Source organism: Meleagris gallopavo, chromosome 14 (assembly GCF_905368555.1).
Source record: "Meleagris gallopavo chromosome 14, MGAL_WU_HG_1.1, whole genome shotgun sequence".
Lineage (NCBI taxonomy): Eukaryota > Metazoa > Chordata > Aves > Galliformes > Phasianidae > Meleagris > Meleagris gallopavo.
In genome coordinates this window covers 12,643,595-12,669,582 of record NC_139417.1, presented here as the reverse complement: position 1 = coordinate 12,669,582, position 25,988 = coordinate 12,643,595, and the positions used below count along the sequence as shown (strand labels likewise).

Below are 25,988 nucleotides of genomic sequence, written 5' to 3'. Positions count from 1 at the left end.
CTGCTTCCAGACCTTTCCAGTCCCACCTCAAAATTTACTATAGAGCATTTAAGCCTGAAAATACGAAAACTCTGCAAAGAAGGCAGGCGCAGCCATAAACATGAAGGGGCCTCATTGACTATAAATCAGTAGAGCTCAACTGAAATCAACATAAAGCCGCAGTTCAGCCTAACGCAGAACCAGCAGAGATGTGGGCCTACTGGTCAACACTGAGCTCTGCCTGTGGTCGTATGCCAACAGCAAGCAGAAGCTGTCCCGGTCTTATTTACTCTAGTTGGCAAATTCCCTTAGAAGAGACTTAAATTCAGCAGCATACAGGCCAGCAGAGCTTTTTTCTCTGCCCATAACTGCCAGGGCTGGAGCCAGCAGCTGTTGTACAACTAGCTAGAAGAGAGCTGGCCTGAACATATGAGGACAAGAGAAGGGAACAGCCTACTGGTTAACATCTATAGAAGAGCTTGGAAGCCACTAACACAGACTAATTGCTTACTGCAGAGTAAGTTTCCCACTCTGTAGGCTTATTTGATATAAACTTCCTAGTTATGTCCAAAACCCTTCCTGCAGGACTGATGTTAGTACATAAACTGCTTAGCCAAGCCCTGTTCAGGGTTCTGGGAAACACTCCGGGGAACCGGGATGCAAGAGAAAGGAATAGATAACTTGAGCATTCTCTTCAATGTGCCTGACTAGAAAAAAAAACATCTGCCTGACATTTGGGCTCTGCCACCCACCATTTATTCCCACCAGCATTCCTTCTGAAATAACTGTGTCTTCCCCATTTCTCTATTTGCCTTTTTCTTCCCAAATGCAACCCTGTGAATGTTGCCTTCAGCACAACATTCATCTTTGGCACATGCCCATGCCATCCTGCTCTCATGCAGACCTACTGGCACTCGCTGTGCAGCTCAGTGGGACACAGCTGCTCCTCCCTGCAGCATGGGCTTCAAAGGGGCTCAGGAGGCCACCAGACCTCAAGCCACTTCCATCATGGCCTTGTTCTGATGTAGGTTACACACAACCCATGCAGCAAGGTCACACTGTACCTACACTGTTAGCTTACGCTTGTATTTCACATCATGAAAGCTTCAACAAGAACTCACGTCCTGCAGCTGGAATAGCTGGTGCCAAGCACTGGTAAATACATCATTTCCACCTTTTCCATCTCCTAGTTTACTCCTTTTGTTAGCAATAGTGACAAAAAAAGGTTCTAATTAGAGCTAACCAGGTGGAATAGCACACTATTGATGATCAAGAAGTCACTAACTTCTCTAAAAACAGGTTGGCTATTTTTCTCATGGAAGCAGGAGATTTATCAATAGACAAAAGGATGCAAAATCCAACAGGAAAGGTATAATTACACATCAGGACTATATGCTTTATTATGACACAAATCTAAAAGGATTAGTGGGTGGTAAAAGCTCTTCTGGAGGGGTGAACAAATGATATTACTCATAAAGGAAGAACTACACCAGTACAAAAATAGAATTAGGAAGACCGTTGTATGCATAAATGAGATTTTGTTACTTTTGGTGGGTAGGACTTATTTTTTTTTGTTTTGATAGATTTGTTTCTGTGTGTGTATTTTCCTGTGTTATTTTGTTTGTTTTTAAAGCAAAAGACTGGCTAAAATGTCTAGTAATTCAAATAAAGAGTATATGACATATATATGACATATATGACAACTGATTAATTCCACTACTTTTGTTTTTCTCAAACATTTTGATTTAACGACCAGCAATGAAGATTCCAAATACAACTTTCAGCAACAGAAACAAAATAAACCTGCCAAGCAGCACTTAACTTACAATATTTTATTGCAAGACAACACATAAGAATAGCTCATTCATTTCAACACAAAAGTCATCTTCCACTGTTTGGAGACTTAAAACCTAAATGAGTTGCTTTAAGCTGAAGCACAGAATTAACTTTTAAAATATCTGTGCATTTGATAATAACCTCAAAGTTCTAAACAAAAAGCAGAGCTTGTCCTACATTACTAAAATGCATAGAAGTATTTTACTTGTATGACCTCATTCACAAGTGAAGCAGCTTATATTCAGAATCTGATAAATAAAATGCAGTATCTGGTATTTTGTGTATTAAGGGAAAAAAGTTGTGACTTTACCTATGATCATTCACTTCCAATGAAATTTCATGGTCTGCATAAAAGCGCAGAATTGGCAGTTCCTTAACATTTCATAAGAGCTCTTGTAAGAGCAATGGGACAAATAATGCAATGCCTCCTACATCTGACCTTCTCAGCATCACACACCCTGGTGCATTACTGCACCAACAGTTCTCATTGTCATTACTACACTCTACTGTGATAACACACATGCAGATAATTAACTGTAAAATTTCCAGTGTCTTGTCACCTGGATGCCGATCTAACCCTTACAGTTTTCCTATAAGATTCAGAGCAAGCAAACTGTAAACTTGGAAAGACGCTGTTTAGACAGAAAGTAAAGTTCATGGGAGTATGCCACTGCAGGGCTATGTTCAGAGACTTAAAACAGAACACATAGAAGGAGTAGAGTTATAAGGGAAACTCTGCAGGTAACTGACAGAAACGCAGGAAAGGAATGGATTACTGTAGAGGAAGTCACAAGGAGGTCAGCAGAAAATACACTGTAGATTAAGGCTCAGAAATCCTATTTCTGAGCATAGTAGTAACAAAAAGCAAAGAAATTTTAGTTTTGGAGATATTTCATGTTTCACTGCTCTGAAGAATTCAACTCACCCGAGTACGCCCAGTAAGGATCCCCCGAAGCCTTTCGCCTCCGTATCTGCACAGAACTACCATGTCTGTTTTCATGCAGGGAGCCAACATAACCTTCGGTCAGAGCTGGGAAGAGAAAAGTAGGAATCGTTAGGAAAGTGGTCTTTACTCCTTGGAGTTTACACTGCAAAGCTTAAATCTTTGCTGAGCATAAACTACAAAGTTGGCGCCGCTTAAAGAAAATTAGCAGGTGTGCTCCTCATCCATGGAGGCCCAATGCTCAAAGATGATTCAGAGAAGGCAGAACTCCCTAATGCCTTTATTCTTACCTAGCACGTGCCACTCTAACTTCAGTACTATCCACAAGGATATTCTGATATACGCAAGTAAACATAAGGCATGATGTGACTGATTTTCCTCTGACCTCAAGATGGCCATTCAGAAAACAAGCTTCCAAACTAATAACTGTAAACCTACACAAAAATGACCAAGATCCTTGAAAGACTATAAAAGCAAAAGCACGTTATCCTTGCTATCACAGCTTTATTTTAAATCATTTAGAACAGTCTCATTCAGGAGGGAACAAATCTCTACATGCAGCCTGCAGACCTGAGCCCACAGCACATGGGGTAGCAGCCTGAACACGAGCAGGGCTCCAGAAACATCGCCTCACAGGATTCATCCAAGCAAAGCAGACACACAGTGCTGCCTTCCAGCCAGAGCAACGCTGCGTGTGTCAGATGAATATCCAGCATGCAACACCAACGCCTTCCGACATGAAAGGGAGAGGCCAGCAAAGAAGGAATCCTTGTAAAACTTCACAAGCTAGAAGGAATTAAATTTAGCAACCAAAACATAAAGAACACATCCTATACTGAAACCCAGGGTTTTTCTTTTAGACTCCCAAATAATTTTTCTTGTGAAGAAATACATAACTTTCACAAGGAAGTGCTTTTCTGTTGGTTTTATTTTTGGGGGGAGTGGTAAGGAGGGTTCGCATGCAAATTTTATTCAGTATTTCTGTACATCTCACTGAACCCAATGGGAGGTGTGTGACTACACAAATGTCAATAACAAGTCTCCAATAAATTCAACCTTTCTCCAGCATCACAGCTGAAAGTTTCCGTGCTCTAATAAACACACCTCCAAATAAACCCATACGCAAAATGTGAAGAAAAGGCACTCACCACATGACTCAATGGCAATTTAAGTCCAACTAATCATTCATTTGATCAGTAACTAGTTGAATTATTGAAAGTAAAACTTTAGAAAACTGCCCAAAGCATCTCTACCCACATACAGTCACCGAGCTCCAGATTCCCTTCTGCTCCCAGGCCAACTACAGCTGGTAGCAGATCTTTACCAAATGTCAAGCACTGAGATCTCCAGAACTTTACAAATGCTTCTGGTTAATACACCCTTCGGTGCCACAGCAGCAGAGAACAAACTGCAGCCAACAGGTACTCTATAGACAACATGCAATCTGCAGCAAGGGCCATGGATTGCTGCAGGTTTTGGAATGCTGAAACGGTAGGAAAAGCCATGCAATTCCAGGAAAGGCACTGCAGGTTTGCTCTCATCAATTTCTTCCCTTGTGCAAACAAAGGCACTAATTGTGCAATTTATTATGAGCCTCTGATTTGAATGAGTTTTCCAAATTTCTTGGCAACTTCCCAAATGCGAATTCACTCCAGGCTGAACTAGAAACACTGGAACATACACTACAAGGGTTTGTAGGTAGCTTTACACCACATACCTTATTTTCTCTTCTGATTTACCCCAGTAATGCCTACCTGGTTGGGAAGCAACAGACAGTTGCATCAACTGGAAGGAACAGATGAGAGATACAGAGACCCAAACTGTTTTGACAAATCAAACACACAAGCAAAGACCAGAGACCAAGAACAGCTAAAGAATGGAATGCAGAACTAACCCAGGAGGGTGGCTGGAAAGGCTATAGAAAAACTAGCCCCATTACTCAAAAAGAGAAAAATCTTGTGTTCCTCTTTACTACTAAAAAAATAGAAGCAACTCTTTCCTGAGTATCCTCTACACAGAGGGAGCACATAATTGTGGGTTCATTCCCCACCCCCACCCCAAAAAAAAAAAGCTATGATTCCTGCAGACAGGAGGAAGATATCACCCTGCCACCTCCAAGGAGGAAGCTGCTCCTGTGGCTCTGTCTCAGTGAGCCCTGCTGTGTGCTTTACCATGAAAAGAAAGGAACTCATTCAAATCATCTGTATGTGTTGAAAGGAGAAAGGCTCAGAGTTGGTGCAAAACATCCAAAACTGTGAAGCCCTTTGTAATCCTGGCTTGCACTGTCAAAGAGCCACACGTCAACCATGGAACAGCTATGAATCATACTGTTGATCTGCAGTATTTTCTGTGCAGAAAATTAAATTATGCAAATCCAGGCTTTTATGAATGCTTTACTTCAATGTGAAATTGAACATTTGCTTTAGTCAGCATTATATTTATACAATTAAAAACCTGGTATTCTAGTAAATATATGCATTTTCAGTTTTCTGCACGTACACAATAGATTTGTACATTTATCTACATTCATAAATAGTGAAGGGTCATGTTATACACAGGTTTAATTATACCAAAAAGGACGTCACAAAGCAAAAAGACAGCTCAAGTACTTGTCAAGAGAACTGTAGAAGAGAACTTGCTGGTTTTGCTGCTAAGCATCTTCTGCAGGACTGAACATGAAACAAACTGGATCACACTGTTCTAAATAAAGCCCTGCAATGATGTTAGGCAGCCCAATGTTATTGACAACAGTCTCCTTACAGACGCGCAGTAATTCAGCAGCCAATAGCCATGTAGAGAAGATACATGTACACTGGATAGCTGCAGAAACTCTAGGAAAAGGATGACAGGTCAAGACCCTGGCCATGCAGTGAATGGGGAAGGTAATGGTGTCTTTGACAAAGAAAACGCAGTATCTCCTTCCCAGCTCCTCAGCCTGCCTGCAGTATGGCCATGTACCCTGCACAGAGCCATGTGAATGAGGAGAAAACACTGCAGGAACAAGCAGCTGTTGCTGGCAATATCTCACCCTGATAAGGCCATCAGGAAAAGACAGGCTCAATCTTGAGGAGCTTTTGTTGCTTGCTGTCAGCTGGGGTCAGGGGACTGGGAGGTATAGGACAGAGCCTGCAGGAGATTTTCAGATTCACCTGTTGTGGAAAAACTGGAAATACATTTGCCTGAACCCAAACTCACCCTTCATTTCTATCTTAAACAGACAAAAGTTTGGAAGAGAAGCATCACAGTCAAAATATTAAAAAAAAAAAAAAAGTTTCTTTATACATCAGACATTTTACTTTCTCCAGGTTTCAGGGAGCACCAGGAATGGGCCTTTTGATCCAGGCAACCCAATGACACCAGTGGAAAGGTAACAGGCATCCAAGCACTGCTGAATCTGCCTCTTTCACTGGAAAAAACATCCAGCTAAAGGTTTTACTCCAGTCATTAGAGTACACGCATTCATTTTTGTGCATCATTCCAATTCTACCCTTTCAGAAGGTATACATAGAAATAATTGACAAACTCAACCGATATCTTTTGCTTGTATAATATGAGAACAAGTACTAGAAAAAGTACTTAAGAGTTAAGTTATTAACGCTCCTCACTGCGGGTTTCCACGAGACTTTCTCAGCTGGGAGACAGTTAACAGCTCAGGAACAGAGCAGCCAAGTGATTTCCTGCTCCACTCCCACAGAACTGGAGACTGGAGAACAGCCAGCAATTAGATGGGCTGGTCCAGCATGGAGCAAACACAAGGAGTCTCTGATCTTCTGGGAACCCTGCAAAAGTGGGGGAAGTGGAAATCGGGACAATAGGAGAGGAGGAACATGCTGTTGGAAGGCTTGAAATGGAGCATCTAAAATAGAGGGATGGGGGGGGGGGGGGGGGGGAAATACACACACAGCAGGAGACAGAGGAGGAAAAAGGAGAGCAGGAGACCTTACCCTGCAAGGTTTGATTTGATACAACATGCCAGTGCTGCTGGCAGAGGAGCAGGGAATGCCGTAATGCATGGTCTGAGACTTGCAAATACACAGTTAAAAAAAAGAAAAGGACCAACCTGACACTCAGATACACAAGCATGAAATTAAATCTCAAGCAAGTCCTCTGGCTGCTGGTGCAATGCCGGTGCCCACGGAGTGTGACACCTGCAGTCGGTGGGGCTGCGCGGCTGCCATCGCAGTGACTTCTGCAGGGAACAGGGGATCCTTCACAGCTAACATGGAGAAATCTCTTGCACGCAATTTCATATAATTTTTATCGGTACTGAACGCTACATGATTTTATATGATGTGCTAAATTAATCAACCCTACTGCATATCTGCAGACAGCAAAGCAATGCGATGCTGGGACATTCCTTAGCATTCTGATCAGCTTCCCATTCACACTGTCTCAATATATTAAGTTTCCAATAAAAATTATTTGATAAGTGCCCTCAAAGGCATGATTAGGTAATTCCTGCTTGAATACCTTACTGGTATTCATAGTTCACATGAATACACAAAATTTTATCCCCAATCTACCTTAAATATAAAGCTATTATGCTATTCACAGAGATTATTCCCTAGGCATTAGTGTTTAAAAGGTATCAAGCCATCGGCTGTGCAAGAAAAACTCTTTTTAAGATCAATACTTTATTTCTGAATGGCAAAATCATTAGTTACGACAGTAGTTTAACTAGAGAGTGTGCCAAACTCAGATTCATTTAAGCCTTCTCTGAAGAAAAGGGTTGCACCCAAATCTGTTTTCAGCTGCTCTGATTACAGCGGTGCAGAGTCAATGGCGCACGCACAGCCCAGCTCAGGCGCTGGCTGTGGGCTACCCTGGCAGCTGAGTCTGCCAAAGCCCAAATCCATTATGGGGACACTTGGAGTGATGTGCTTCAACCTGGTCCTACTGCTGGAAAACTGGGATGTCTTTGGAGAAGGAGACTTGGAGTTGTTAACGCTTGAAAACTCTTAAGATGGGAAGGAAAAGTCTTGGTAGCATTTAGGCAAAAAGCACTAATTAATAAGGAATGCCAGCAATTAGTTCCTTATCAACTTGATTCCCAAGAAAGGAACTTTTTGAAAAACAAGAAAACCGTTTTTTGTTTTGTGCTGGTTTTTTTTTTTTTTTTTTTTTTTTTTTTTTTTTTTTAAGACTGCACAACGATGTGTTTTAAAAGGGATGGAAGCACAGGAACATTACCTTAAGGGCTTTTATATCATCTCTGATACAGAGTTTAAGAGATCAGTGAGCCAAGACGCTTGGCCATCTGCAAGCATAAAGCTTCAGGCAAGCCTCATGGGGGAGAGGGAAAAAAAGGGAAAATGGACAGCAGTAAAGGTGCTCTCAACAGCATTGTGATAAAGAGGCAGGTAAGGTGAAGGTGCTGCAATGCTACACGCTAACACGTGCACTGCTGACAATGGCTAAGGCTACTTAGTAGTTTCTTTAAATCGTTGTGAAAAGAGCCAGGAGGGAAAAAGAAAGGGGAAAAAATGATTGATAGGAAATACATTTATAATAGGATTTTTTTAATATTATTTTATAAAATTAAAGTAATGGTCAGATCCACTTGCTTAGGCTTACTGTAAAACTTGCTAAACAAAACTAGGCTATTTGCCTCGTATTTTACCACTCTTTACAGACAATTAATCTGTAAACAATTCAGGCACAGCTAATCCATTTTGATAGCACGTTACTTTTAAAAGACTCTTCAGGCCTGGTTTCCCACATTTTAGGGTGATTACATCTTGCCAAAATGATGGAAGTTAAAACAGCATATGGTGGTCAGACAGCATCAAATTATGCTCTGAATGAGACTTCTTCCTTCGATTCTGATGCTGAGATCTCTTCTGATTATCAGATAAAAGATACGGTCCATCTCCCATGAATGCATACACAATCTTCGCAAACAGCTTTCCATTAATGAAATACGGGAGCTACAACCACGAGTTTCTCATGACTAAGTGAAACAACAGACATCCTAACACTGCATCTGCCAAGCAGTGTATATTCCTTTCCCAGATGACGGTCACCCTTAACTCCTACGTGAGCTACAGGCCTATTCTCAAAAGCAACGTGGGACTTCTCACACCACTCATTCTGTTGTTCATGTGCCTAATACATGTGGGAACAACACAAACCTAAAGCAAGAATGTAAATACAGCCTTTACAGGGACTAGCCAGCAACGTGAAGATTAAAAACAGTGCAAGGAACACACTGTCAAATTGCAGGGATTCAATTAACTACTGAAATTAAAAGCTCTCATCCCAAACAAGAATACAGCAGTCGCTAGGTGCATTAAACCTTGGTAGCCAGTGAATTGTGTAATGCATTTTGTATTGCTTCAATGTAACAACGCAGTGTCAAGTCCCAAAGCATTATAGCTGATGTAGATAACTAAGAGAAAACAGATCTTCAGTGCAGTCTTATGCTGCGAGGGATGGAGTTTAAGGGTGACAGAAAAGTGTCCTACTTGAGACATCTGAGCCAAAGCAGAACAAGGTCACACACCACACCAGTGATGCTCACAGAGCCAGCACCTCCCAGGGAACTGCAAATCCAAGCGTCTCCAGTCATGGCCAGATCTCACAGTCCTTCCTCAGCTTTACAGCAAAGCTCATTAGCAAGGCAGCCAGGCAACTTCAAGTTGCATCACCAGTGCCCCAGTAAGAGGGCTCAGAAAAAGAAGCTTGGGAGGCCAATAAGAGGCAGATGCTGCCTGCAGATTAGAAAGGGCTTGGGTTGGGATTTTCATGGCATCAGCTGTTAAGACACGACATGGCTGGTGAACTGGGACCACTGATGTCAACTGGCATCACTGCAGTGCTTCTGCTAGGAGGAGGCAAAGTCAGACAGGCAACCAGCAGTGCCAGCAGTTCCATCTCAAGACAAAAACACAGAAGACACAGAAGTTAAACCAGCTGCAACATCATCCCTTCCAGAAGGATGGTGCACCATGGCAGTTTCTGCCATCAGTTTTGCACAGTATTTTCAGTCAAAAAATTCTCAGAATGCAGTATGAGCTCACGTTTACCAATGTGAGAGCAATGCATTGGAATAAAGAAACAGTCTGCTATCTCTTCTCCAAAGATGACAGAGAACCCATGAACAGAAAACAGCCTGAGGGCACACTGCAAGCAACACGTGGTGCTGGCAGCTGAGACCCCGGATTTGGAACCACTCATCCCACATCACTGAAAACCACAAGTGTATGAAACCCAAAGTCTCTGTCCTACTGAACTGTTCCTTGATGCTCCCTTGCATGTTGAAATACACTCCATTTCTCTCTAAGACAAAGTTCTTCAGACCGACTGATATTTTATGCATCTAATTTGAGATACCTTAAAGATGACTAACGGACATCGCATCCTGAAAACTGGACTCCTTTTAAACACTCCTGATTTGGGTAGTCAGACAAAAGTAATTGAGAGCACCTGACAACTTTAACCCTGAAAACTCTTGGCCCGTGCATCCTGTACACTCCCTCTGATTTCTGTTAACCATCATTATCTTCATTAAAAGGAAGAATCCTCATCCTCGTTCATTGCCTTTCCACGTGTTGCTTCAGAGGGGTCACATCATTTCTGAATTTTATTCATAACCATGCATTAGGCAAACAGAGATAAAACTTCACAGCATAGGCTCACAAGCAAGGCTGACCTGCACAGGAAAGCTGATGCTGTCTGACTGAATCACAGCAGATAGCAGGGAGAGAACAAACTTTGTGCTCCGACACCTAGAACATCAGGGTCAGACTGAAGTAGGACAACAAAACCCCAGGCATGAGGGCAAAATAACTGTTCACAGTCGGCTCCAGTGACTCCATGCTGCTTCTCCAAAGGCAGGCTTGAAGCGAGCTGGAGCCCAGGGGCAGCTCCATGCCCTTGTGCAGAAGGGACATGAGTTCACCAGCACAGGCACACTGAGAACAGGCCAGCTGGGTCTCATTACTTTCAGCACAATTTATCTGGGAAACGTGAGCCTTACATATATAATGGTGACCTGTTTGTAGGCTCAATTAACAATGGTTAAGGGGGTGGAAGGGGGGGGTCTTGTTTCACTTCTTCCTCTACTGCAAGCACATAAACCTTGAGGGTTTTACAACAGAAAACGTGGCAGGAAGCACCTGTCTCACTCATTCTCCCATAATTAGGGGCTGCAGCATGCACAGCATTAGAAGAACAACCTCTGAACAGCAAATAAATGTGACCTTAATGGAGCATTTTGTAGCTTCACTTCCTTGTTTAATGCAGAATGACACCAATTTTCTCATCACTAAAGCTAGTAATGCTCCCAGAAACACACAAACTCATACAGTATCACCAGTTTCACCTCTCAGCTCAGGAAACGTGATTTGCTTGTATCCACTGCTGGTATTTGCCTTAATTCAGCCTTTTGTTTTGAAAACATATCTCCAGAAGTCATACACCAAGAAGTACCTTGACGATCAAAATATCCAAAATGAGCACAGGCATGGTGATGGAGCCCTGGACTGTGCACTAGGGCTGCAGACTCACCAGGCACACTCATGCTTCCGTGCAGGTAGCTTACATTTCCATTTCCTCATCATCCCATTAAAGCCACAAAGGTGTTACAGTGCAGACAAGCATACATTTAATCATCTCTGCTTTCACTACTCTCCTAACCACTGATACAAGATTACCCCTGTAATCCCAGAACACTTCAAATGGCATCCTCTGCCCCTATCCATCCTAGCGTTTAAATAAGGGCAATCCTACCATGTACACAGGATATTAAAAGCCTGCTAGGTCAGACTGTGTTCTTGCATAAGAGGGTGCCAGATTTGTCCTGGTAGAGAGCACAGCACGGGCACTGCCAGCAGCCCCCTTTCCAAGGCTGCCCACCAAACCCATCTGCCTCCAGTGCCGTGGGAGCAGTGAGCTCAGTGCTCACTCAGCACACCACACAGAGCACAACTCGTCTCATTTACACTGGGAAAGGCAAGGCACTTTATGAAGCCAACAGAGCTGCTCCCACTGCATGGCTCAAGATCAAACCTGCCCCATTATAAAGTCTTCAGAGACAGGGGCTCTGTCAGCTAATAAAAATCCCTCATTCTTTATACAAAATGATTTTTTTAACCCGTGTCCTTTGGCCCATTTAACAATTTATTGACTGTATGAAATAATGTGAGGCCACATCAATCTCTTCCTGGTTATTTGGTTCAGGCTCTCAAATTAATGCAGAAGGTGGAAAGCTCAATAAAGAACTATTTAAGAAAAGAAAGGAGAAATGCTCAAGTCCCACTGTGACATATCTCCCTCTCAGTTTGCAGTCAGGTCTTACCACCCAGGGCTGTGCAATCTCCTGGAGGAAAGATGGAAGAGCAGAAACAAGCATGTTCCCCTGGATTGAGCAGAAATAATTTTAGATTTGTATCACTCTGCACTGAAACAGATCTGCGGCACTCAGGTAGCCAGATTTAGTGCCTCCAGCGTGTGACAGCAATTCCAGCCAGATCCACAGAAATTATTTTAGGATCAAACTTAAACTGAGTCGAGCCAAGCAAACAACCATCCATGTTTATTTGTGTAAAAATGTATTTAATTTGGCTTATGAGCAACAAAATAGGGTTGTTGGATGATTTTTTTTTTATTAAATAAATCTTTTCATGCTGACAACTTGCATCAGATACAGGTTTCATAGCAAAGGGTTTTATCCACATTTATTTCCTGAAGTACAAATCTGAAGTGGAAACTGAGATAAATGGAGATTTTTGTGCTGACTGAGCGACCTCCTAGCCAGGGAAATATGCCCCAAAACCAGGACCTGCCATTTTGAGAACTTCCTCATTTTCTTCCAAGGGAGCTGCTTTGTTCAAAGTGAAAAGACTCAACAAATGCCACAGAGCTGATCTGTGAAGCGACTCAAACTTCCATATTTACGTGGCAGTTCACCATTTGTGTTTCACCCAGACAAGAAGTTTCCTGGATGTTTCCCAGCAGGAAGATCTGGTGCTGTTTTGTGTGCAAAACTAATTCTCTGTTCCTTGGCCATTTGTCCCCAGAAAATGCAGTAATGATTTCAACACAAAACCCCAAATACTGAGAGCAGGACCGCTAAGGCCTTGGCAGCAAGACCAGAAAAGCAGTAACTGTGCTCAAATGAAGCAAATAGATAAGAATTGCTAGCAATGATGCACACTTCATAATCATACAGAGACAGCACGCAGCACAGCCTGAAGAGGCAAGCGGTCACTTCTTCCATCTACAACTCCAATATAACCACCTGGAGGACAATGCAAACGCCATGCTCACTAAACGTAAGTGATGCTAAATCAAAAGAAAGGTAAGCAAGCAAAAAAATGCCTCAAAAATATTCAACTGTCTGGCAAGCTCAGTGAAATAGGCTGATGTAAGTGAGACATTCTATGGAAGATAGATGTAAGGCAATGCAGTTGGGGAGAAATAGTAATCAGTGCAGGAATCAAGTGAGAGACTGCTGTTTAGAAAGCAGTAATGCAGAGAGACTTGAGCATTAGGGTGGATAATGAATTAGATGAAAGTTCATGCTGCAATACCACTGCAGAAAAAGGCAATTGCTATCCTGGGGCACATGCACAGAGATACTGGAAGCAATAACTCAGATTTAGACAGTCTTTGGCAAGACTGTCACTGCAGTGCCACATGCTGTTTGAGGCCCATTACTCAAAAAAAAAAAAAAAAAAAAAAAAAAAAAAAGAGAAGAAGAAGAAAGCTGCTTTTTTTTTTTTTCCCCCCCAACCAAAATCTAAAGGCAGTGGTCAGGGAGGATAGGGGATGAATCACAGCAGCTTCAATACCAACTCTGAGCTGCCGTGCTGGTGACATGGACAGCCCAGCGAAGGCTGCTCAGCCCCGCCTGGCCTTGCCTTGGTTTAGGGTTTGTACCTTCTCATGTCCTGAACACACCACTCCCCACCTTCTTGTCTCATGCAAGAATTTTCATAACAAGTCTCTTAAGAGATTCTGGAGCACTCAGAACTGTTGATCTTCAGGCAAGAAGTGCTCTCACAGTCACAAGAGTGAAAGAGGAGGAGGTGAAGAGCCTGGTAATGAACAAAGGGATGCTTTCTCCTGAGGTGGGCACAGTACGAACTCGTACATCACCTCTGAATAAAGAGATAGCTTTGAGGGAAGATGCTCAGTTTGCACAAGGTTTGGCACCACCACGTGCTTCGCTCGAGTGTCAGCAGAGATCACAGCACAAGTGTCACCAGCAGAGCAAGCAGCATCCCCAGCCACTTCCAGCAGGTCCCACCGTGCCAAGCCAACACAGAAAGCAGCTCCAGCAATGGCAGGAGAAAGCTAGAGAGCTGCATACTCAGCATCCCTTACAGAGCTCTTCCCAGGAAGGCCCAGGTACAGAAGCTCACTCCCTTCCTACAGAAGCCAACTCTGCAGCATTCCCTAGCTTCCAGTGTTACTAATCCCATAGTTATTACAAGCATTTAAATTATTAAAATGCACAACAAAAGCACTGTGCCCACGGAACACCACTTCAGCGAGAAGTTCACAGCCTGACAAACATCACCGTTTTTAAGGATTTTAAGAACTCTCACGACGACTTCAGCCAAGCTGCAAAGCAAATTTGTTGACTGCTGCAGGTTTCTCACTTCCCAGGCAGGTTGGGCGGGCCATTTAATTACAACACAATGCTGTGCTTAGTCTCCACTCGACTCAGCCTCAGAATGGTCCTCTCTACCCACAGGAAGCTGAACTACTCAAGAAAGTAGCTCCCCCCAGGTGAGTTAACTCCAAAATGCACGTGCTTCACAGCTGCTGTTTCCGTATTTTATGCTTCTTTTATGCTTTCATTGTGAACTGTAACAATATCAGTTCTTATATAGCTGGTATCAACATTAAAAACAAATTCATCCTTTTATACAGTGCTTGAAAGATTTCTTTCTGGCAATGTTCTACATCCCAGTTTGTCCACAAAAAGCAGATATTAATATCACAACAGGTATTCAGTCTTACTCTAAACATTTTAAAAATACATTACAATAAGGAAGTAACTTTTTAAATAACCAATGCGTTAAACATTGACAGCACATCAGTGCCCGTTCTGTGACTGCATCGGTCCTATTCATTACAGGGATCTGCAAAGCTGCATCTTACCACTACAGAGAACTGCCATCAATACTGCACAGGCTATCAAAAGTGAGTTTTCCCAGAAAAAAAAAAAAATTGCTCACCATTAAATATGCTTTTATTGTTATTCTTTCTGACATTCTGCATATAACACAATACTCTTTGCTAGAGAAATCAGACTCTGCCATAAGAAAAACCTCAAGTATTCATCTGTCTTTTTTAACCCTAGAATCTTATTTTGTAAACAAGAAGCTCAAAGCAATCAGTTCCAGTCAGGCTTTTCAGCTTTGGAATTAAATCCTTTCATGACTACTTCAAAAAACACGCATCAAAATTTCAGGGGGGAGGGGGTTGTGAAGAATGACAACTCTGGACGTTGTAGTTTTCTCTGATGAACAATCTGATGCATGACAAAGAGGCATCTATTTACTCAAGCTACTTGCCAACTGACAACCAAACCCAATTTGACCACAGCACTTTAAATAGATACAAAATAAGTTAGCAATGATTAGCAAAATATTATTTGCTGTATGTGATTAGATTTAAAGAAGCAGGAAAATAAAGACCAATACTGAAACAACGCAAAGCTATTTGGCAGCTGATTTTAGCCATGTTAACACAGCAGGTACATACAAAGGCCCACACAAAGACCATCTTCGCCCCCACAGAGTATATCCCTCATTACTGCACTGCTCGGAAAGAAACTAAAAGATACAAACGAGATAAGAAGTTACTTTACACATATCTTCTGCAATACCAAGGAACTGCCAGCAGCTAAGCTTCCAGCTACAGCCATTATCCTTTTAAGATGGATATGAAGAACCACTAAGATTTATGGATACGAGGATCTCCCAGGATTTATCAAGTCCAAAACACACCACTCGAGACCTACAGAAATCCCCACGAACAACCACCACTGGCTCAAGTCAAACACTGACAGAAAGCTGGAGAAAGAACAGCGAGACCCACACAGGTCATCTGGTCTGAAGTCTTCAGAAACACCAGCAGCCTCACCCCTCCCCAGAGGAATGGGAATTCTGGAGGTTTCCTCCATCTCAAGCCCAGCAGGGCAGCCCATGACAAAGAATACTGCACATAGGGCCAGGGACTGCTAAGCTGTCGCCAAGCACTCTTCACAAAAGTGATGGTACTGATTATTTTCTTATCAGTAATCAACTTCTCCAAAATTTAGATAACACCAGTAACACAGAAGACAGAGCAGGAGGCCACCGTTGCAATTTTCAGCCACTCCACTGCAGCACAGTTGTGTTAAGTGCAAATGAACCAAGCCCCAATTTAATTTAGAGACACTTCATTTGAAAATCTTAAGTGTAAATTTACTACAGCACATTAAGCAACAAGAAATCAATAACTATTGGTTATTTTCTGTATGGGTAGGGAAAGGAAATAAGGCACTTCTCAGGTCACAGTATTACAATACATCAAGTTGGGAGGAAAGGAATTCTTGAAAAAGCTCCATTTTCTTAACTGCCACTGAGAGCCAATGCAGCTGAGATTTCTCACTATGCACTACATTCATGCACTTCCAGAGCTGGTAAATGAGAAGGTGCTGCACTGTGTCATTCATAAATAAGGGCCCTGTGCTGATGCAAGTTTACTTGCACTATATAAAAGCCAAAGAATGGTCAAATTAAGACTTAAGGTAATTTGCTTTTAAGGGGGGGGAGTGGGGGAGGGAAAGAGAGAGAGATTATTTTTCAAGCATCTGAATAAATGTTAAATTAAATAGCATTTAACAAAATTTAAAAACGCATAGGAGTGCCAGGATATGCTAGTAAAAGCTTGGTGCTATCAGAAATTAGACTTCAAAATATACCTACTTTAATTTCCTTTTAAAAAAATGATCAGTAAAATCCTACGGTTTCCAGACAGCTATGTTAATAATTTCAACTTGGTAAATTATTCTTTTTTAAAAGTTTCTAATAAGGTAGCACTTGCTGCATGTCTTTTAATAAGATTACATTTCTATTTATGATGTTATAATACAATGTATTAAAAACAAAAGAAAGATTATCACAGGAGGAGCAGAGATGCCTGCCTTCATTTTAAAGTAGACGGAAAGGATTTTCCTTTTAAATTACTATTTCCTACGCAGCAATATGAATCCTAGCTTATCCTAGCTTCACCACTGAATGAGAAGCAGCAAAGGAAGTTTTAATGCTTTCACATAAACTCAAACAAAATGCAAAACTACACCTCAGTAAGCATCAGCAATGCTAGAAAACCAAGGCTGAAGACAAAACTGAGTTATTCCTGCTAAAGCAGAGAAATAGGATAGAAATAGGGTCCCTATTAATAAGGTTCTTATTATTACAGCCATCTGTATATGCCAGATCAAGCGCAGAGCAAGGGAACAAAAGTCATCCTCAAATGAGACAAGCCAGCCCAATGAGAAGCAAACTACCTTGGCTTGCCCCTCCTGATGCCTCTTCCATCTGGAAGGCTCTCCTGGGCTGCAGAGCCAGCAGAGGGAAGGAAGCCTTGTGTACTCATGGGATATTGGAATTCACTTATTGTGGTGGATAAAAGCAATGGGAGCACCTTGAATCTTACAGACTGACAGAAAGCCACAGGATCTGTGTAACTCAGGCGCTCGGCCAGCATTGAGAAGAACATGAAGCAGTCCAAGCAGCGCTCCAAAACCCAACCCCATCCTCCTGCTGAAGAGATTGCTCACTGCTGTGTTCCACTCAACTCCCACTTCTCATACAGCAGAAAGTCACTCCAACGCTCCCAGCAAGCCACACAGGCTTTCTACCACATTCTATGTCTATGTAAGATACCATAGCTCTTTGCATAGGTGGTTAGCATTGGAAAAACAGATGCAAAGAAGTCATTGCTCAGTATCATCTCAGGGTTATCAGCCAAATCAGGATTAAAAGGCAAGATCGGATCTGAAAGACTGTGGAGCATTCCATCCAGGCAGTTGGTTTGAGTTGTCCTGCCATAGTTGGGCACAGTGATCTAGAAGTTCAGGTGGCACTAGCTCAGAAGGCGCACCCAGGGATTCAGCCACGGAGGAAACAGAAGATGGTACAAGAAACAAAGGGGTTTGGGTGGAAGAGTCAAAACTTCACGCTGCATGTGCTTGAGTAACACTTTCTTATTAGCATTTCAAGGTATTTGATCTATTGCAAGTAAAGACAAAGCCCTTTTTCTTCCACAACAGCTTCCAGTGGAATCTCCTATCTCAGACTCAAAGCAAATCCATGTTAGCCATTCAGAGGGAGAAGTACACACACTAAAATCTAAGGACTAAGGAACTGAAGGATGGTCTTTAAGAGGGAAAAAAAAATTAACAAATAATTAACGATACCACTCCCCAGCTGACAATTGAGAAGAATTCCCAGAATAAGAATGTGCAAGTAAGCTCAGGAAATATTTGGTCAGAATGTATCCTTGTTAAAAAATAAAAATAAAAAACAATACACCTGACCATGTGGATGACCTTTAAACAGCCACTTCTTGGACAGCAGGTCCCACAGCCAGGCTTAAGAACCCAGAGGGGTGAGGTAGAGCAAAAAGAAGAAATGGATGTTTTTCAGATAGGTCTTTACTGGGCCTTGACGGTCAACAAATTTATAACAGATGTGCCTCATTCTGAGTGTGGAGAAATGAGTGCTGGTAACTGTTATTGTCAGGACAAATCAATTGGAGCCATATGTCTGCAGCGGCTGACAGCATCATGAAAATCTCAAGTAACACACAGACATTAGGATGTTGCTGAAAATAAGAGCTTTCCCATCGTGTAAAGGGCCTCAGGGAGATGTCTCTCTTCGAGATGGGTTTGTGGGAATTAGCTTATGTATTTTGATTCTTTCAAACGCTTGATTGTATGCGAGACTTTGCCCTCTTACTGATTCCCCAGACAGTACGTTATAATTAACAGAAGGTAAAATGCTACAAATTAATCATAGGACACATCTCATTAGGATTCTTATTTTATCTAGATAAAAGAGGAAACTGTCATGACAGAATGGAGAAGTTTCCTAACCTTCTCTGCTATCCCACACTCCCCAAACAAGTGTCAGCCATTATTCCCAGTCATGGAACCCAAGAGGAATGCACAACTCACAACAAAATCATAAACGATCATAAAAAGAAGGAATAAAATGCGAAGATCCCATTCTCATAAACTAAACTCATGTTTTTAGAGCATTTCCTCCTACAGTGCATTTCCTAGATTTTTTTCAGAACACAAAACAGTTAGTGGTTAGGAAATAACAGTACCATAAAATAGGAATAGAAATAGTGGAACTGATCCATGGCCCATTTTCTTGGCCAGTATTCTAGACCCAGGCAACGTAACATGCATTACAAGAAACGGAAATAACTAACATTGTCAAGTCAGCAGGGTCTCGCGTAGGTTAAAATATAATGTAAGATCAGTGCCATAATTATCCACACCAAGCAGTTTTTTAGTTTATTGACTACGCTGCAGTTCCTGAATTTATGTCTTGGGGCTTAAATTGCAAAATATTATTGCAATGTGGCAGATATTATAATCCAGATATTGGTAGCTGTGCAGGAATGCTTGGTATTTCTCTGAACAGCCAACTTTCTCCAAAGCCACTGCCTTTCTTTCACCAACATCCAGGAGCAAATCTGCCAGAATGCAAGCATGCTTTGCAAGGAAATACATACTGTATGCATACTGATAGAGGAAAAAAAAAAAAAAAAAAAAAAAAGACTCTCGGAGAAGAGCAGGTTTTCAGAAGCATAGCTAAGTCACAGACACTGATTTATACTGTGATGAGTAACAACTTCCAAGCTACAAAGTCTTCATGTTGTCAGCTTCCCACTGCCTTCCCCCATTCCCTTTCTACGCTGTAAGGCTTCAAGGCTTCTCCCATTTAGGTTACCATTTCATATTCAGCTCTTGACCTGACAGCCTCTAACATTAGATGGCTCCATTACAACGTTTGGGAATGAGTGGGGTTGATTTGCACTTGTTGGATGTCTCAGCAGGGAAGCCATGTGTGCTTCCACCCCTGCATCTCTGTAGGACCTCTTCAGCATTGCTTTTGGCAAGTGCAAGGTTCAGCAACATAAGCAAGAAATCCTCTTCCTCAGCTCTTCTAGAATAAGAAAGTAGCATGCAGGCTTCAACAGAAAACTGTTAGGATAGGTCTTGGGCACAAGGAAGTATGCAATCTGCATCCTTCCTAACATTTCAGCAGGAGGATGAGAAGGCAGCCAGCCAGCCAGCCTCCTGCTCTCAAGTTAGTCTGAAACTAAATGAACACAAGAAGCAGGGAGAAAATGAAGCCTAAAGGACTTCAAATAATTATAATAATAATAATAATAATAAAAATTACAGCTCATCTTTGTTTTCTCCTCCTCCTCCTGGAGAATCTCATTTTCCTTCCAAGTAACAGTGCCAGTAGCAGAGAAGAGAAGATTCCTGCTCCACCCCACAACCTGAAAACAGAACAGCTACCCAAGAGCCCACAAGGGACAAAAGCACCAAAGTGAGAAGGCCGTAACGTTCAGTAGAGGAGCTTGAAAGCAGCTATAAAGATCTGTAAAAAAGAAATCCGCATTTTGCTCTTGACTATTCTCTGCAAGCAAGAAGAACATGCTCACACATCCCCAAGGAAAGCTCGCTGTAGCTATAGGTTTGAATGCTAAATGTATTCTCAGCCTTCCAGATCTCTATCAGGGCAACTGCGACAAAATATACTGCAGTTATTCGCCCTATCATTACGAAGAGATGGGGTCAGAACGCTGCCTGCTGTATGCTGTAAAGCAGTCCTGAAACTTGACGCATCTACAGTGGATACCTGACTTCAAATGTCAGGCTAATAACGTGGGAGAAACTGGCAGAATCCTCAGGTCTGTGCCTGCAGGAAGCCAGACCACAGTTTAAATAATCCCTCAAGCTTTAAGTTATTTTGTACTAAGATGGACATGTGGGGGATATATCATGTCTCAATCCTGCCAGGAAAAAAAAAAAAAACACAAGGAAGGGGTGGAAGAATAACCAGAACACACTTAAGACATTTTCTGAGGAATGAATCCACAAATAAACATTTGGCATAGGGAAAAGACCACATTCCTATCAAGAAAAACTCAGCTGCACATCTGCTACAACCAAACTTTCCTTTCTGTGGAGATTTCCACCATTTTTGCTGGGAGCTATTGACAAAGTTATCTTTCCTCTGTGTTTGTTGACACACAGTTTCAATGCTTTACTGCTGTATTAATCCTATTTTGTCTTTCAGATAATAAGGATATTGTTGTTACTAAGTACTATGCTAATTGTTTTCGTCCAGTATTAAAAATGTTCTGTACTGCCTTATTCTAATTAACTTGAGATTATTATTGAAATAATGGTTTTATTATTTTACCACCGGCGTTTCACTGCCGACAGCCTTCGTTGTACTCAAGCTATTATGACTTAGTAGCAATTGACTAACTACAATTATTCTATTATCCAGCTTCTAACATTTAATTGGGTGAGTGCAGAAAATAACTTCCCTGCCACAAGATCTCTGCATTTTGATCTATTAGAATTAACCTTCAGTACACAGAATTTTCTATGTACAGAATTCAGACTCGGTTCATTTTTCCTCTTCTCAAGAAAATCCCATGAGGATCACCATAAGCTTCGTTTGGTTTAATTAGGAGGGAAAAAATTTAAAGTATATTATGAGATTTATATTGATGCCCTCCAGCATACATTCTTCATTTCACACTTTATGTAAAATTTCAATAGCCAATGCACTTCCCTCCTCCCCAAGTGAGAACGCACCGCAGGGCAGGACTGTTAAATGTCATTAACATGAACTATTTTTTATATTGATTTTTGTTGCTCTATTTCTCCTCCGTCCATTTGATGAGTTGCAGAGTTCAGATTTAAGTTTTAATTGAAATACTTGCAAGCCAGCATACCTCACCACACTGCATTTTTCTGAGCTCCAGCGACAAAAATCCATCAGGTTTACAATGCTACATAGGGACCAGCAGCAGCAACATTTGGCTCAGCAGCAATTTGAAGGTGTTTGCTGTTGTTTTTAGTGATGATAAGTATATGTATTCTAACAGGCTCCAAATAAGACTGCACAGCTCTGTGTGCTCTTACTCCCAGTGGAAAACTTGTTAAGCTACCAGCTGCTTTTAAATCAAGGAGTAAGTGACTGGCATGCTCTGAGACAACTCAATCACCACCAATAAGGGCAGGGCAGGCAGTGGCTGTTGGCTGAAGCACGGGCACAAGCAGCGATGTACACAGAAGGTGCCCAACCAGCAGCACAAATTGGCCAGGGAGAACAGAATAGCAAGACATTTGTGCACTGGCCAGTCTGAGGACATTTCTCATTCTCTCATCTGTGAATAGCTGGTTCAGAATCTGGGCACAACGTGCACTTTTGCTTACAGACTGCTGCAATGCGTAGGGAGAGTAGAAATAAAAAAAAGTCAGCAAGGCAACAAATAAGTAAGACCAGTAAGACTGAAGGCTAAAGACTGCTACTCTTTGAACTCCTACACCCTCATTTCCTGGTTTTATTGGCGTTAAGTTAGGTCATTAACATTTTATCAATATATTATGTGTATATAATGTTACTGAGATTAATGGACACAGGCAGTGCCTTTCTAAAGGCGATCAGAGGTCTGTAATAAGTTATATGCTTGCTCTTCCAACAAGCTGCTCAGAGGTATGGACGCATGGATTATTAAACAGCTCAACGTCTAACGTGGGAGAATTAAAAGTGCGACTACACTGCAGAAGCAGCCTTAAAAGGAACAGATAACTTAGCCCAAATTTGTATGCTGCTCCTGACAACTGAAGTTTTGAAACCCAAGTAGTTCAGACTTCAGCATATGCTCTAAGTCAATATGTATTGAACTCCAAGCCTCTGCTGCAGCTGATTAAGGACAAAGAAAGGACATGATACAATGCTACAGGAATCAAGGCAGTTCTTTTTTGAGCTCCCGAAGAAAGAACATCGCTCATTTTTATTAAGTCTTAAACTTTCTGCTATCTGGCTACCTAACATCAGGTATGTTTACTGCCCTTGCTCCTGGTTTTAAGCTTGAAGTGCCTCGCTCCGATTGCCATCCTGCTCATCTGCTCTCACGAAATGTTCACATTAGGATACGTTCAATTATATAGGTTTTATTAGAAGCCCAGACAAGAAAACACTGCCTTCCTCTTCCTCCCGAGCGTCTGTCCTACTGGTATAGGTATACTCCTATGAAGCGTTTTTAAATTTTATCATTAGATTAATTCATCAACCATTGGGACATCCTGCAGCTTAATATGCCGACGTCAAAGCAGTTAACTATTAAAATCCCCACAGCAGCACTTACAATTTACATTACAGAAGAGAGACACACGCTCCTATCTCCAGGTTAGCACCCAAGCTCCACCACAAAGGAAGGCAAAGCTCCAGTCACAGTCAGGCAGAGCAAAGGAATCTCACGTCACACTATAACAGGTATCAGCATGAAAACCTCATAGACTCTTCTCCTTTGACCACAGTATACAACCACAGAGAAATTTTAACTCAAAAGCACAGGGAAGGAGACCCACTATGCTACCAAAAATATTTACTTTGCATACGGGTCCATGGCTGCAGTAAGTGGTCATTTCTCCCCATTGCCACAGTACTTGGGGACAGAAAGGATGAAGAGACCCTGGAGCCTCACAGAGAGCTGTTAATCAAGGTTTCCTCAACATTCAGAGGCATTTTACCCAGGGCAACCTGCAGAGCCCACCTGTGACCCTCCTCAGAAGTCCTGCTCACGCACACTAAGGAAAGAGGCTGATCCCATTTTCTTATGGCACTCGACAGTTACGCAGCTCTGCGCAGCCATTTCTAAAGCTATCTCATCGCTGTCAAACTTGTCTCCAACTTTGCCAGCTAACTTATTCACATTTTTCATCCACTGCTATGTAATATTACATGAGCAGGCAAGGAGAAGGAAGAACTCTCAAGCTAAAATTGTTGCATGGAAGATAAATTAATACACTTTCCTCCTCATCCCTCAACACTCCAGCACTGTTCTGACTCACAAGCTGCATTCCATAGAATGAGTCACATCAGATAACAGAAGTTCCCAGGCTGACTCAGCTATTTTGGAAGAGGTACTCCTCCCCCCCCAGTTTTATTTTAAAGGCTGTTTTAAAATAGAAGTTCTATTTTTTAAACTTAGGATTACCATAGAGGTCCAAGAACACTCTAACCACAGAACTGCTTGACTGTACCAAGGACACAGCCTAACTCATATCACCACAATTCTCACTACCTCAAGACAACTTTTCTTCCTATAAAGCATTATGAAAAACCAAAGTGAGTTTTAAATGCCTTCTGGGAAGTCTCACCTGTATTGTAAGAAGGACCCTCAAAAACACTATCCAATATAATGTTGATTTGAATAGATCTACACAGGGTGCTGCAGCAGCCAGTACTGAATCAGAACTCTGTAATCTTGCCATCACTGTGACTCTCTGGTGATCTGCAGGTACTTCTCCCTTCCTTGGTTTCTGCAAGAATGTAACTGCTGCCCCTCACCACTCAGTTATGCACCTGGCATCCATGCAGTGGAGGGATTGTCACCAGCACCTGAACCCACAGTATAAATAAATTATTTTTCTGCCTTGTTCATCATAATCCCTAGATTTCTTACTATGAAAGAACAAGGAATAAGAGGTAATCATTCAATGACAGTGCAAATGTATCTCCACTGTGATCATAATGACATAGCATCTAAATCTGTTCATCACTTCATAGGTGCATTAAAAATATGCACAGATGTGTCTTTCACACCACTACTAGCAAAATACTCCCCCTGTATTTGCTATATTATGAAATGATACCAATTTGCATTTATATTTTGATTACATCTGACAGAATTCTATAACGTTCAGCAATTTGCAATGGATGAAATCTGACAAAGTGGAAGCTTTGCCATTGACTCCAACAAGGGTGCGATTTCATCTTAAGTGCTCTGATGAGCAGAGCTCTGAAAAAAATAGGGGACCACAGCTCTTCTGAACCACACAATTGTGAATCAGAATAATCCTGCAGAAATCTACAGATTTATACCAATAAGACTGGAATTCCCCAAACCACTGTTACACTTCTGTTAAAGCTTTTTGCATTGCAGCTGAACAGTATTTCACTGCTATGACTTCTTATTATGTGAAATGCCATAGACTTTAAGTGCAGCTGGGGGTTCCTTTCATACCTTCAGCCCCTCTGCATCTACCAATTTTCAAAGATCTTGGAAGATTTTGCATAAGATACAGTTGAGTAAATGAGGGAGTGCAACATCAGAGTTTTTTATTAACTAAACCTCATATCCTGAGGCCATCAAAACACTACAGCCAAGGGCAATGCTGCTCTCCTCATATCTGCCTGCAAAGCTCCAGGTTAAATGTAACTCATTTTTAGGACATATTAGAAGCATGCTACCCTGATGTATCATCAACCACCAAAACTGTGTTGGACCGTGTAGGTCCAACACAGTTTTGAGTAGCTGCATAGATCCTCTGGGATCCCGAGTCCAAGGTCAGACAGACTAAAAGCACTCCTTGGACATCCCTGTTTAACTAAGAATTAAAAAAAGATTAAGATGGATAGCCTGCACCTCCTGTATCTCATGCTTCAGTAGAAGAGAAAGTTGACAGGCTTTTTCAGGATTACGTTCTTCAGTAACATGCTGGGATCCCGTGCACTATCAGTTTACCTACCCAAGAGCTGGGGTTACATAGTTACCAGCTTCCAAGAGTATCAACTTCTTCAAATTCCCCTCCGCTATCCTCCTTGTATATATACACACACGTCTTATGTATATCATCTTCCCTTATCATCCTTTACAGTGCCCAGCAGTGCCTTAGGCAAAGAACAAAGACTTGAATAGTTTTTAAACTGTGTTTTGTTTTGCCTTTTTAACCTCAGAAGAATTTTTCCCTACACAAACAGACCCTCTACAAGAGCACTGCCCTAACTGCCCCAGGCAGTAAGATCCATTAATGCCTTGCAAGTGCTGGTCTTATGACTGAATCTACTTGTCAGGGAGAGAGCAGAAACTGTCTGCTCTTCTCTGACAGCCCAACACACCGTCTCTGAAATACAATACATGCACCGCACTCGGAGACTCAAATCAATAATTGCCA

The 25,988-nt window shown here is 41.8% G+C and overlaps 1 protein-coding gene across 1 annotated transcript in view; it reads right to left on the bottom strand.

The window, feature by feature from the left end:
• PTPRG (protein tyrosine phosphatase receptor type G) overlaps positions 1 to 25,988 on the bottom strand; it is a 380,711-nt gene that overhangs the window by 292,759 nt on the left and 61,964 nt on the right. The window contains exon 2 of the mRNA XM_085235527.1: positions 2,741 to 2,845. Coding sequence (XP_085091653.1) covers positions 2,741 to 2,845 — 105 coding nt within the window. The remainder of the gene's footprint in view (positions 1 to 2,740; positions 2,846 to 25,988) is intronic.